The sequence below is a fragment of the Octodon degus genome, unplaced genomic scaffold (assembly GCF_000260255.1).
Source record: "Octodon degus isolate 3935 unplaced genomic scaffold, OctDeg1.0 scaffold00123, whole genome shotgun sequence".
NCBI lineage: Eukaryota > Metazoa > Chordata > Mammalia > Rodentia > Octodontidae > Octodon > Octodon degus.
Window position 1 is genome coordinate 4925280 of NW_004524699.1, and position 13243 is coordinate 4938522.

The window sequence follows — 13243 nt, forward strand, 5'->3', positions numbered from 1 at the left end:
GTAGGTGGCCAAGGAGCTGCGACACAGTGAGAATCTGAACTCAGTCCGGCTGCAGCAAGCTGTGCTGCTGGGGGCTCTGGGAGCCTGCAGGGCACTGGGAGCTCAGCCAGCACCAGTCGGTGGCAGCCTGGGGGCATCTGGGTTGGCACCCTTGCTGTCCCTTGGAGCGTTGCCCAGCTCCTGCAGGGTGGGGTACTGAGTTCAACCCTGCCGGAGCTCAAGGACCCCAGGAGACAAACACCACCAGGTAGAAGTCCCCGTGTGTGACTTGAAAATGCAAATGAGGCCACAGAGGCCTCTCAGGGGGCTGGTGCTGGGGTCCTCTCCAACCTGCGATGCTGGGAAGTCCCCTGTGTGGCTGCTGCCTGTGCCGCAGGGGAGGGGTGAGAACATGACTCCTCACCCGCCCCCGCAGGTGCAGCAGGGGCGGTGAGACACAGCCTGTGCCGGATAGGGCAGAGGGGGCAGAGGGGGCAGAGGGTTTGGCCTGAGATCCCTGGAGTGGTGCCCTTCGCTGTGCACACCTAGCTCTGAGCAAGCCCCGCATGAGGCTGGGGTACCTGCCAAGGGACGAGTCCATTTGTGGCAAGCCAGGGTGTGGACTTTGGGGCTGGGGTTAGATAATGAGGGCTTCCATTCTTCAGAAGTGAGGGCCCAGGGCCAGGCTTAAGAGCCTTTGTCTGTTTCCTTTCTGCCTTTTTTTGTTTGTTTGGAGATGGAGTCTTACTATGTAGTCTAGGCTGGCCTTGAATTTATGGCGATCCTCCTGCCTCAGCCTCCTGAGTGCTGGGATTACTGGTGTGCACCACTTTTGAGCCATGACTTTCTGGGCTTGGGGTGGAGCTCAGGGGTAGAACATGCTTATAGCATGCACAGGGTCCTGGTTTCACCCTCAATGCTGCCAAAATCACAGAACAAAAAGCACTTTCCCAGGCAGATGTATGTGTTGGGAGAGGACAGCAGTGGGACCCTCCTGGAGCTGGGGGCTTGGGCCTGACGAACAAGAGCCTGTGCTCCCGGGAGACTTGGGCAGAGCCCTACCGCTGCCTCTTCCCCCTCTGGTGGCTGCACTCAGGGTCACTGCTGGCCCCACTGGCGCCTTTCCAAGGGTGAGTGGGCTGGACCGTGTAAGGCATGTCATCAAGGGTCCCTGTGGTCACACTGCCATGCAGCTGCCCACCACCTGTATCCAGGGCGTTTGTCGTTCCTGCCCCTTCTCCATGAACCCCTGTGTTCCCTGTCCCCACATCTGCTTGGGTCTCTATAAACCCAACTGTGCCAATTGCCTCCTGCAAGAAGAGGAATCCTGTAGTATTTGTGTCTTTGTGGTGGGTGTAGCTTCCTGTGGGGAGATGTGGTCTCAGATGTCAGTGATTCCGGCTCTAAAACTTAAGAATGTGCCACTGTGTGGGTAGAGCAGGACCCTGCATCGTCCTTTGGTTGGTTTGTTTGAGACGGGGTCTCCTTGTGCAGTGCAGGCTGGCCTTGAGCTCACTCACGTGACCCAGGCTGGCCTCTGACCCACCCACAGGGACCCTCTTTCCTCAGTCTCCCAGGCACTGGGATGGCAGGCTTTGTCTGTTCCCATCCATCCGGCGCAAATACTCCGTGTGAATACAAATAGGGAGAAGCCACTCTTTAGGGACAACACCCTGGAGTGGCCTGTGTGCAGGTGCTGTGTGCTGAGTTTGTGTTTTACCAGGCGGGGCAGAACAGGGTGGAGGACAGAACGGGCAAGGCCATGCTAGAGCTCCCGGGGAGGGGTCCTGACCTGTGCAGCCCCACTTGCTTTCTTCCTTTACCTGCGGGCTGTGTTGGGTGGGTGAGGGTCCCAGCATCTGTAACACTGTGCCCTTTACCTCCTGGGGTGGATGCCAGGAGCCCATGGCTGGGTGGGAGCGAGGGGTGTCTGTCCTCAGGGCTTCCTTGCCTGGTCCTCTTCCATCTGAGGGCCTTGAGGCCATGGCATTGGAGGCTCCTGATGGTGGCATTTGCCTTGTGTCAGGTCCTGGGTGGGTGAGTTCCTGCAGTGACTCAGGATGGATGGGGTAGGTCTGGAGTCCAAAGAGCGAGGTGCCTTGCCTAGGTGCCCAGCCACTGCGAGACAAGGGCTTCCTGAGTCCTGACCTGGGTCTCAGTGGGTGGAAGTGGATGATCCTGACCATACACCCACTGGTGACTGTCCCTATCTGCTCAGCCCTCATGGTTCTCCAGGACTGGGGTCCTCGGCTCAGCCTGAGAGGGTTCTCAGGGGAGGGTTCTCTCTGGTTCTGCTCCACAGAGGTCAGCAGGGTGGGTGCATCATCTTCTAGACCTGGGAGGCCTCCCTGGTGCCCCAGGTGGCCCGGCTGAGGACCAGGGAGTCCAGACCCCCACCATGGTACAAGAGGGGTCCCTGGGACCCTGCGTGGAGGAAGAAAGGCTAGAGTCACCCCCTTTTCCTGGGTGAGGGTACAGAAGCCCAGAGGGACAAGCACTGGCCTGAGGCCACTCACTGGCCAGGTGCTTTCAGCCTGGCATCTGGCGTGTGTCCGGATTTGTCATCCCTGGTAGCCGCTAGCAGTTTCCTCTGAGTGACAATCCCATTCAAGGGGAGAGCCAATCAGGGCTTCTCCCAGTCCTAGTGGAATCTAGCCCTGGCCTCTGACAGTTTCAGGAGTGACATGAGTGCTGGCCGGGGCGTCATTTGGGTCCTTGCTGGCCATGGTCATCGGGGAGCCTGTACCTGTGGTTTTCCAACTTGTACCCTATGTCTGGTTGGTCCCCGCTCCACAACAGTGAGCCCTGAGGGCAGGGGGACCAGGTCCTCTGTGTCTGCCCTGTCCTCAGGGCCTGACACAATCCCTAGCCCACCTCCAGGATGTCAGGAAGCCCTTTGAGAGCGTGAGTTGGTGACGTGGGGTACCTTTCCTGTTTATAGGTCCAGCTGGGAGCTTCCCGACCTGCAGGAGGGCAAGATTGAGGCGATCAGTGACTCGGATGGGGTGAACTACCCCTGGTACGGTAATACCACAGAGACCTGCACCATTGTGGGCCCCACCAAGAGGGACTCCAAGTTCGTCATCAGCATGAACGACAATTTCTACCCCAGTGTCACGTGGGCCGTGCCTGTGAGCGAAAGCAATGTGGCCAAGCTGACCAGCATCTACCGGGACCAGAGCTTCACCACCTGGCTGGTGGCCACTAACACCTCCACCAACGACATGATCATCCTGCAGACGCTGCACTGGCGCATGCAGCTCAACATCGACGTGAACCCCACGCGGCCCCTGGGCCAGCGCGCTCGGCTGCGGGAACCCATCGCGCAGGACCAGCCCAAGATCCTGAGCAAGAACGAGCCCATCCCACCCAGCGCCCTGGTCAAGCCTAACGCCAACGATGCTCAGGTCCTCATGTGGAGGCCCAAGTACGGGCCCCCGCTGGTGGTCATCCCACCCAAGCACCGGTGATGCCACGGAGCCGCCCGCTGGGTTAGACTCCGGACAACAGCGCGGCTCAGAATGAAACCAAACGCACTCTTGGGCCCTTGGGCAAAATACAACCATTCTACCTTCTTCTCCAGTGGGCGACCTCACTGTGCTGCTGTCCCCCACGGGCGACCCGCTTGGCACCTGCTCCCTCCCCTGCGGGGCCGGAGCGTCCCGTGGTCTCCCCTCCTCGCCATCTCCGTCTTTCACTTGCAGGCGACTCCCCAGACATGGCTTTTTCTTTTCCATTTCTCCCGGTGGGGTTCAGGGCGGGGCTGCCACTGAGGGCTGCCACGGCCACTATGCTGTTGGTGTCTTGCTGGCCGTCCCCCCCGTGCCCTGCCCTTCGTCTCCTGCCCTCTGCCGCGCGGCCTTATGTAGACTTGCTTTGCCAAACTTTTGCCTTAAGCTGAATTTAAAGGAAAGAGAAGAGTCAGAGAGGGAATATGGGACCCTGTTCCTGCTGTCCCTCTACCTTCCCAGAGCATGGCAGCCCCCGAGGTGTTACCTGGGCCCCCCGAATGCCTGGTGTCTCAGGAGAGAGCTGCAGAGGAGAGGAGGTCTAAGCCAGCTGTCTGCTCTTCTGCTTGGGCGGAGACGGTGCCACAGGCAGGTTTCACCCGGGAGCCCCTCCCTCCCTCTCCCCATGCCAGGAGCTGGGCAGTGTGTGCGTCTGCTTGGCTTTGCTGTTTTCTGCAGCCTTACGTGGCCTGGGGTGGCTCAAGGAGGAGTGCAAGGGGCCCATGATCTATCTTTGCAGTGTGCCCCTGTGTCCTCAGGCCCTGTCCCCAGGCCTCTCCTCTAAGCAGGTGGCTTTTCCTTTTGCTTCTGCACCAGTCCTGAAGGCCCGGGGCCTCCCCTGCCCCTACTGCCATGACTGTCCCAGTCTGAGCCTCTGAGGTCCCATCCCTGTCCAGCTGCACCTGAAGACTTGAATCTGGTGGCTCCAGCGCCCAGCCACCACCTCTAGAGCACAGCAGAGAGCCAAGACAGGGTGCCCAGATCATTCTCAGGGGATGCCCCCCCAGGCTCTCTGGGGGAGGCTGCACACAGGCCCCAAGCCCAGCGTGGAGGGACACCCTCTCATGTCAGAGATGCTGCTGCTTGCTGTCCTCAGGAAGGAAACCCGGGCCCAGGGCTGGGAGGGTCGCCTGGCATCCAGCCCTGGTTGGGGGCTGGTAGCCACTCCCGGTGTCCACTCTCCAGAAGTCCAGGACACACCATCAGCCCTGCGCTTTGGGGGACACCTGCTGGAGCCCCGCTCCTTCAGGCTTGCCACGGGCCTTGCTGTGCGGAGCATAGCCAGGCACAGAACCTGTAGACCAGAAAATAATCATTTCCGTTCACCTGAGCCACTGGTAGAGCGTCCCAGGGAGAGGTTCGTGGGCCCCGGGCCCAGGCTGTCCCTGGGAGGGGCATAGGGGACTGAGGGCTGGATTCCAGGCAGTGTGGGGATAGCCCCTGAGTGCTCGGGAGCCCAAGCCGGGGCCCAGAGGAGCTGTGGCCTTGCATGTGGGAGTGGGGGCCCGGCATCCCCAGACTTGGCCTCCCCGTAAGGGGCCCTCTCTACACTCAGGTCTTTCTTGCACTAATGAAGAGGCGGGCCCTAGCAAGGGGTCGAGAAGTTGGGTTCTCATCCTGGGCTGGGTCATCACTGAGGGGTCTTCCTAGAAGTAGGGTTGGGGAGCAGGAAGGGCAGGAAGGGGGTCCTCAAACCCACGTTTCTTTTTCATCTACTACTTGCTGTATAGGCCAGGCTGTCCTCAAACTCATGGCAATCCTCCTGCCTCAGCCTCCCGGGTGCTGGGAAGACAGGAGTGTGTCGCCCTGCCCAGTTCCAGACCCACATTCTGTGCGTGTGAGCAGCCTCACAGCCCAGGATCCTCCCCTGCATGTCCCTGCCCCACTGTGGCTCCCCTTTCTCCCTGAACCCCCTTTCCCTCCCTCCTGCCTCATGAAAGGTGGGGTTGGGAGACCCCAGAGATGCCAGCTGGGGCTGACCCCTCGGCTCCTTCCACCTTGGAGCACAGGCCCAGGCCTGTCCACTGGGGCCCCACTTCCACTGATGCCCCCCACCCAGCGCAGCGTGGACACTCACTCCTCCAGCAATAAGAACCGTCCTCAGCTGCGGAGATTACTGTGAATTGAACCAGTGCACTTACGGGAGCACAAGGCTCTTGAAGGCAATGTACAGTGAACTTTTTTTTTAAGATTTCAGATGATAACAGATATCAAAAGAAATAAAATTAATTTTAAAGTAGGTCTGGTGAGGAACTGGTGTTTTTTGGAGGTTCCTGCAGGGCTTGGCGGCTGGGGAAGGCATGAAGCTGGGGTTGGGGTGTCCCAGTTCCTGAGGATGGGCCAGCCAGGGCGCCAGCTTACTTGCTCTCTGCGGCCCTGTTTCCACTTGGGCTGGCTCCAGGACCTCAGAAGGATCCTTGGCTGGGGCCCTGGCCCTGGTGTCTGCCACTTGTGAGGAGCTTGGCTTTTTGTTTTTTTTGGTCATGCTTTTTTGAGACAGGGTCTCGCTATGTAGTCCATGCTGACTTTGAACCCACTACGTAGCCCAGGCTGGCCACGAACTCACAGCGATCCTCCTGCCTCAGTCTCCCAAGGGCTGGGATCACAGGCGTGCACACCTGCTCTGGATTAAAACTTGGCTTTTTTTTTTTAATTTATTTTTTTTTAATTTTTTTTTTTATGTGTGTGTGTGTGTGTGTGTGACCAGCTCAGCCTACCAGGGGGCGGGGCTGGCTGGCATGTGGTGCTGGGGGATTGAACCGCGGTCCCTGTGCTTTGCTAAGCTTGTTCTAAGTAGGTGCTTTAGACCACTGAGCCATCTCACCAGCCCCAAAACTTGGCTTTTTGATGACTATGTTAGGGTGACTGTTTAGGCCGGGCCCTAATTCAGGTCGCCGGTGGACCTGCAGCCTGTCTCCCAGGAAGGTACCCAGGACAACCTCAGGCCTCGGGCTCTGTGGGCAGCAGATTCTGGGATACACAAGCTGCCGCTCCTAATGGGAGCCTTGTGTGGGCTGGCCCAGGCCTGCTGCGCTGGAGCCACCCTGGCGCAGGGTCCCTGTGCAAGCCTGGCAGAGACAGCACGCCTCGTATGCACATGAGCCGCGCAGCTTCCTGCTCTGCAGGGATGTGAACTCTTTGCACACACGTGACAGCCCCACCAGGGAGGCACCGTCCTGCGTGGCTCATGGATCAGAGAGGGGCTCTAAACACTGCCCTGGACGGGGAACTAGAAAGAGGCAGGGCCAGAATTCCAACCCTGGACCCAGAGCTAGGTTCTTACCACTGTGTACTCAGCCTCACGCGTGTCTGTGGGCCATTCAGTGACCTTTATTCCCGATAGTATTACTAACTGGACCTGTATTCTTGTAATCCCAGCTTCCTGGGAGGCTAAGGCAGGAGGATCACAAGTTTAAACCCAACCTGGGCAATTTAGCAGCTCAGACTCTATGTGCAAAACTTGAAAAAAAAAAAAAAAAAAAAAAAAAGGGGTGCTGAGGCTGTAGCTCAGTGCAAAGGCCCCAGCTCCATCCTTATTGGTACAAGAAAATCTGGTGCCAAGGCATCCTGGGTCCTGGACAGGAAATGCCTTTTCCCCCACCTCACTTCCTGGAAGTCTTCCTGCAGCGTCATCCGGGTCCTCAGAGCCCTGCACCTCCCTGCACAAAGTGGCTGCCTGGTCACCTGCAGCTCCTGGCTCATCTTGGGTGGGTGGGTGGTGGCCTCTGCCATGCTGTGGAGGACAGGAGGCCCTCAGCACACCCTGTGGATGCTGGATCCGTCTCCTCTCTGGCTTCTCCCATCACTCGAGCCCCTCAGCGCCCGCATCCTGCCGCCTCTGATTGAGACACTGGGGCAGGAAATTGCATAACAGGGCTTCGCCACCCCCACCAGATGGCTGCTGGGTGGTGCCAGCCAGTGTTGCGCTTTGGCTTGGGGTGGCAGCGTCGGTGCCTGTGCACTGCTGTGCGTGCACATCTGCGTGGGCGCACATGTGCGTGTGAACCAGCCGCTGGAGGCAGCCCCGCTGGGCCTGCTCAGGAACTCAGGGGTCTCCACACCAGCTGTGGGGGAGGGGCAGCACCTGGACCATGCAGGAGCTGGCAGAGGTGGTGTCTTCCGAGTGGCATTTGGGGGCCTGTGGAAGGTTCCAGGCCCCAAGCAGAGTAGGTTAAATTTAGAATCCAGACTAGGCAAGTGAGACATGCCAGGTATGGCCTGCTGTTACGGGCTCCCTCCGGTGACCCCAGCCTGGGGGGGGGACTTCCCACCTGCTGAAGTCTTGGGGGGCAGCTGCTGGGGCCACATACAGCACTTGCCTCCTTGAGAGTCACCCACAGTGAACCAGCCCTGCCCTGGTGTTGGTCCACTGAGGGCAGAATTCAGTGTCAGCTCTGCCACAAAGGGAACCTCAGGGTCCTGAAAAGAGAGGAGAGAAGGTCCCTGGGCCCTGGCTGGCACAGCAGGCGACTGTCACCTCCAACCTCCTCTGCCCAGTGACCTTCCCCGCGCTGGCCAGGGCTGCGCAGACTGCTCCAGCTGGCTGGGGTCGGGGCGGACACAGAAAGCACTGCCTGTTTCAGTCCTGAAGACCAGCCGGCCACAGAAGGGCCCAAGCCGGCGCCGTCACCACCTGCTGCACACCTTGTGCTGCTGCTCTCTGCTCTTAGAGGACGGAGCTGTCCCTGGGGGTCCCCAGGGGACCTGCTGAGGGTCCCTGGCTTAGGAAGGTGCAGAGAGGGGCCAGCTTCACACACCTAGCTTTGACTGTGTGCCCGGGGCCACTTTGTATTGTCGGGCAGGTCCAGAGAGCCCCGGAGCCCTGGAGACTTTTATGGTTTTTGTGGGGTTTTTTGCAGTACAGTTGGCTGAATGCAGGGTCTTTGCACTGAGCTACAGCCCCAGCTCTTTTTTTTTTTTTTTTTAGACAGGGTCTTACTAAGTCATTAGTAAATTTCCCAGATTGTGTGATCCTCCTGCCTCGGCCTCCCAGAGTGCTGGGATCACAGGCACTCTGTGCCACCAGTTCTGGCTGGCGGTGGATATTTTCCAGTGTGAGAAAAACCTGGGAGCTGATAAGCTCTGTCCCTGTCTGTATCCAGAGAGGTAAACCCCAAGATTGACCCGAGTGCTGCCCTGGCCGGCGCAGTTCCTGTGCCCAAGATAGCGTGTCCCGGAATGCAGGGACAGGATTAGGTCCTCAGACAGGCCTGGCCCGGAAGGCATCTTATCAAACTTTTAGCATGAGAGGCAGGGTGGTGTGGCCGTGTGTTTCCATGGAGACCCCGCAAAAGCCTGTACTGCTAGGAGCTGAGCTCAGATGCCTGAGTCCCCTAATCCTGGGCCCAGGGGACACCAGGGCCACTTTTCCCAGTGGCAAAGATGGCCAGGTGTTTTGCTTGGTGTCACAGGAGCACATGGGAGTCTTGGGTCATCTTAGGACCAGAGATGCTTTTTTAAACATTTATTTATTTATTTATTTATTTATTTATTTTTTGCGGAACCGGGGATTGAACTCAGGCCCTTGCGCTTGCCAGGCAAGCACTTACTCTACTGAGCTAACTCCCCGGCCCCAAGATGCTTTTAAAAAAAAAAGAAAAAGAAAAGAGAAGAAAAACCACTTAAAAATTTGAGGCAGGGTCTCGCTCCATAGCTCAGGCTGGACATGGAACTTGTGGTGACCCTCCCTCCTCAGCCTCCGAGTGCAGGGACGACAGCTGCTTGCCGCCACATCCCCCCAGTCACGCCTTTCTTAAAATACATCATTAAATGGGTCTGCTGCAAGTGGGCGCCTGAGGCCAGCTTGCTTATTAAGACCCTCTGCTTCCCCAAGAAATAAATAAACACTGAGAGCTGGTCACCTGGGCAGGAGAACATTGAAAAAGGTTTTTCGCACAGATCTTTTGGGCTATACTGCACACTGCCTGGCAAGCGCAAGGTCCTGAGTTTGATTCCCAGAACCAAAAAATAAATGAATAAATGCTAAAACCCAACTTGCTCAACAACTCGCTGCGCCCCTTCCCAGCCCTGCTGACAGCTCGAGTGTGCCCACGCCTGAGCACTGGCGTCAGCAGAGCCACCTGAGGTTTATCTCTCGTGGGCCTTGTCCAGTGGGGCCACCCCACAGCACACGGCATTGGCTTCTGCCCTGTCCAGGGCTCCCGGTGCTCAGAGCCGGCTGGCCCTGCGTGCCCACGGCTGCCCTGCCCGGCTGCCCCTAACATCAGTCAATGCGTGAGTGCTGGGAGGGATGCCTGGTGTGGCCCGCTCCAGGGCGACCTCCAGGAAGGTGTGATGGCACCCATGGAGCAGGCGCTTACAGGTGTGACCTCGGCCTTCCTGGATGCTTTTTTTTTTTTGGTATTTTAGGAAAGGATCTTCAAGGTGTTCAGGGTCTACGGGGTGTTCAGGGTCTCACTACTAGATCAGATTCATAGTGATCCGCCTGTTTACAGCCTCCCAAGAGCTCGGATTACAGGCCCGGGCCACCACACCCAGCCTCAATTGCCATCTCAGCGCGCCCTGGGGGTGGGGCCAGCACAGCAGGCCTGGGATCTGGTCCCTGTGCCTGCTTGCAGGCGCTTTAATCCACTGAGCTATTTGGCTGGAACTCCTGGATGCTTTTATCTTTAAAAATTATTTATTTCAAAGCCACTGAGTCACCCAGGCTGGAACTTGCGATTCTCCTGCCATATCCTTGCACAGTGTTAGGATTATCAGTGTGTACTGCCACACCTGGCTCCTCCCTCAATTTTTAAAAAAATTAATACCTAAATCTTGGGATCAGCCTATGGTTACATCAGTAGGTGAATGGCTAAAGGGAGTGTGGTATAGATGCAGAGTGGAGTATTACTCAGTTATGAAGAATGATAAACCTTAGGTATCTGTAGGAAATGGATGCATCTCGAGATCACAATGCTAAAGTGAAATAAATCAGACACGTAGGCTTAGGCATTGCCTGGTTTCTCTTGAATGAGAAACTGAAAGCAGCGCTAAAATAAAGAGAAGAATAAAGGATGGGTGATGGAGGTGGGAGGACACAGGTTCTCTGTTGATGGGAGGGGGTTGGAGACGAGGAGGGCAGGGGCAGCGGATGGAAGCGGAGTGCAGATGTGTGGGTACACAGCTCTGACTCCCCACGACAGGCGCAGTCACTGGGCAGCAAATGTGTGTTAACACCTCTTTTTTAATTTAAAAATAGATTGAGGCGGAGTCTCCTGAGGTCACTAAGTCGCCCGAGCTGGGCCCAGACTTGTGACCCTCCTGCCTCAGCCTCCTCGTGTGCTGGGATGACACACAGGTGCCACCATGCCTGGCCCCGATTCTTTTAGTCCAACTCAGCCCATGGCATGAGGTGGCAGGGACTGAGGGACCCATGGTCAGCATCAGGGCCTCCTGTTGACCCAGGTGACACCTGTCACAGGCATGGCTGGGTTGTCGGAGCTCTGGCTGTGTCACTGAAGCTCCCACTCCCCGGGGACTTCCTGCTTCTGCAGCCAGGGGCCTGTGTGGGGCCGCAGCAGCAGCTGGCAGAGTTAACAGGAGCTTGGGGCTTCCTGTACCAGTGACCACTTCCTGTGAGGCCCCTGCAACTGTCACCAGCACAGCCTGCGGTGCCCACGACACACCTGAGCCACAGATCTCGCAGCCCAGCACGGAAGCCGCCGTGGTGGGGTTTCTCAGTGGAAGCTGTGAGCCTGGGCGGCTGAATCTGCCTCCACCCACCTCCCTCCCAGGACAGCAGAGTGGGGGACAGGATGCCCTGGCAACCCGTGACCTCCTGAGAGGCCCAAGGGGTCCTGGAGCACAGGCATGAGCACCCCAGAAGCGGCTCCTGCAGCCAGCGCCTTTGGCCACCAGTCCCACTCCACGGCAAACTCCTTTTGGGTGCTTTTGTCTCTTGAGATCCCTCACTACGTAGCCCGCCTGCCTCTTCCTGCCTCAGCCTGCTGATTGCGGGGTCACAGGCGTGCCACCTCTCCCAGTGTGTCACAAACACTCCAATGCCCACCCAGAATGAGTAGAGCAATGGTAGGTGCCCATCTAGCGGGCTGTTACAGTGCTTGTTTTTTTTTTTTTGCGGAACCGGGGATTGAACTCAGGCCCTTGTGCTTGCCAGGGAAGCGCTTATTCTGCTGAGCCATCTCCCCGGCCCGTTACAGTGCTTGGTACGAAAGGGCTGAATATTGAGAAATTCATTAACACTAAAAACTGTAAAGTATTGCTGATTGAAATCAGTACTTGAACCAGACATGGTAATTGTTATGGTTTGTGTCTAGTTGTCCCCCCAAAGCCTCATGCAGTCCGGGGCAGCTTCTAGAGTGTGCGATTAATTCGTGACCCAAGGCTGGGACCCCGGGTGTGGGCGCTGCTCTCCCCGGGGCAGGCAGTCTGCGTTCCAACCTAAGGAGGGGAGAGGCTCCCCGGCTGCGCAGCGGCTCCGCCCTTGGCGCTTTGCTGGTTTCGGCCACCCTGAACTGCTGCCCTCTGCCACGTGCCACTCTGCCTTGGAGCCAGCTGAGACCGCCACCAACCGTGAGCTAAATCTACTGTTCCTTCCTTTTTTTTTTTTTGCGTAACTAGGGATTGAACTCAGGCCCCTGAGCTTGCCAGGGAAGCGCTTATTCTACTGAGCCATCGCCCCAGTCCCTTCCTTCCTTAATTTTGGGTGTTGGGTATTTTGTCCCAGCAGTGAGAGAAAAGTAACTAGGACAAGATTGGAACCCAGTACTAGGAGGCTGAGGCAGGAGGATGGCCCTGAGTTTCAGGTCAGCCTGAACCGCACGTAGGGTCGGGCCGAGGGTCGCGGCGAGGACCAAGGCATGCTGCTCACATGCCAGGCCTCTGCGGTGAGGCCCGCTGTGTGCCGACTCGACTCTCGTAAATGAAGAAGTGAAACAGGCAGGGCCGCACGGATGGGGCCGGGCACCATGGGGAGCGCGAGGCCCCGGTGCCCCCCGCAGCCAGCCGCGTGGAAACCCGCTCCCGGTGCCGGGTCATTTGCCTACCAATGAAGGACCAGGCAGGGCGCTGAAAGCCGCAGGAGTCTTCAGCAGTGCTGTGGGACAACTGGGTTATCTATCTAAATTTTATTATTATTTTTTAAAGACTCCAAAGCCGGGCATAATGGCACGTCTGTAATCCCAGCACTCGAGAGGCTGAGGCAGGAGGATCATTATGAGTTTGAGGCCAGCCTGGGGTAAAAAGTGAGCTCAAGGCCAGCCTGAACTGCATAGCGAGACCCTGTCTCAAAAAGACCAAAACAAAACAACAAAAAACAAAAAACACAAAAGAAAGACAACAACAAAAACCTCCTGCTCCTGATTGGCACCATATTCTTTTTTTTTTTTTTCGGTACTAGGGATTGAACTCAGGACCTTGCACTGGCCAGGCAAGCACTTATTCCACTGAGCTATGTGCCTGGCCCTTGGCACCATACTCAAAGTTAACTCAAAGATGCAGCTAGATGTCACTGTGAAGCATACACTGCAGACGCTGCAGTAGAAACCACAAGAGAATGTGCCGCTTCGGCAACACGAGTGCTAAAACTGGAACCACACTGAGGGGGTGAGCCTGGCCTCTGCACAGGGTGATGCCCAGCTCTGTGAAGAGCTCCAGATCTTAAAAACAAATGAATTTGGGGCCAGGAAGACGGCTCAGTGGAGTAAGCACTTCCCTGGCAAGCACAAGGGCCTGAGTTCAATCCCCGGTTCCGCCAAAAATAAATAAATAAATAAATAAATAAATAAATGCAA

The 13243-nt window shown here is 57.2% G+C and overlaps 1 protein-coding gene across 4 annotated transcripts in view; it reads left to right on the plus strand.

Annotated features, from left to right (window-relative positions):
- Fam78a (family with sequence similarity 78 member A) overlaps positions 1-5711 on the plus strand; it is a 17320-nt gene extending 11609 nt beyond the window's left edge. For all 4 annotated transcript variants that reach the window (XM_023700482.1, XM_023700480.1, XM_023700481.1 and 1 more), the window contains one exon: positions 2921-5711. In XM_023700482.1, the coding sequence (XP_023556250.1) occupies positions 2921-3449 (529 nt within the window). In that variant the 3' untranslated portion in view covers positions 3450-5711. The remainder of the gene's footprint in view (positions 1-2920) is intronic.
- The last annotated feature ends 7532 nt before the right edge of the window (positions 5712-13243 follow it).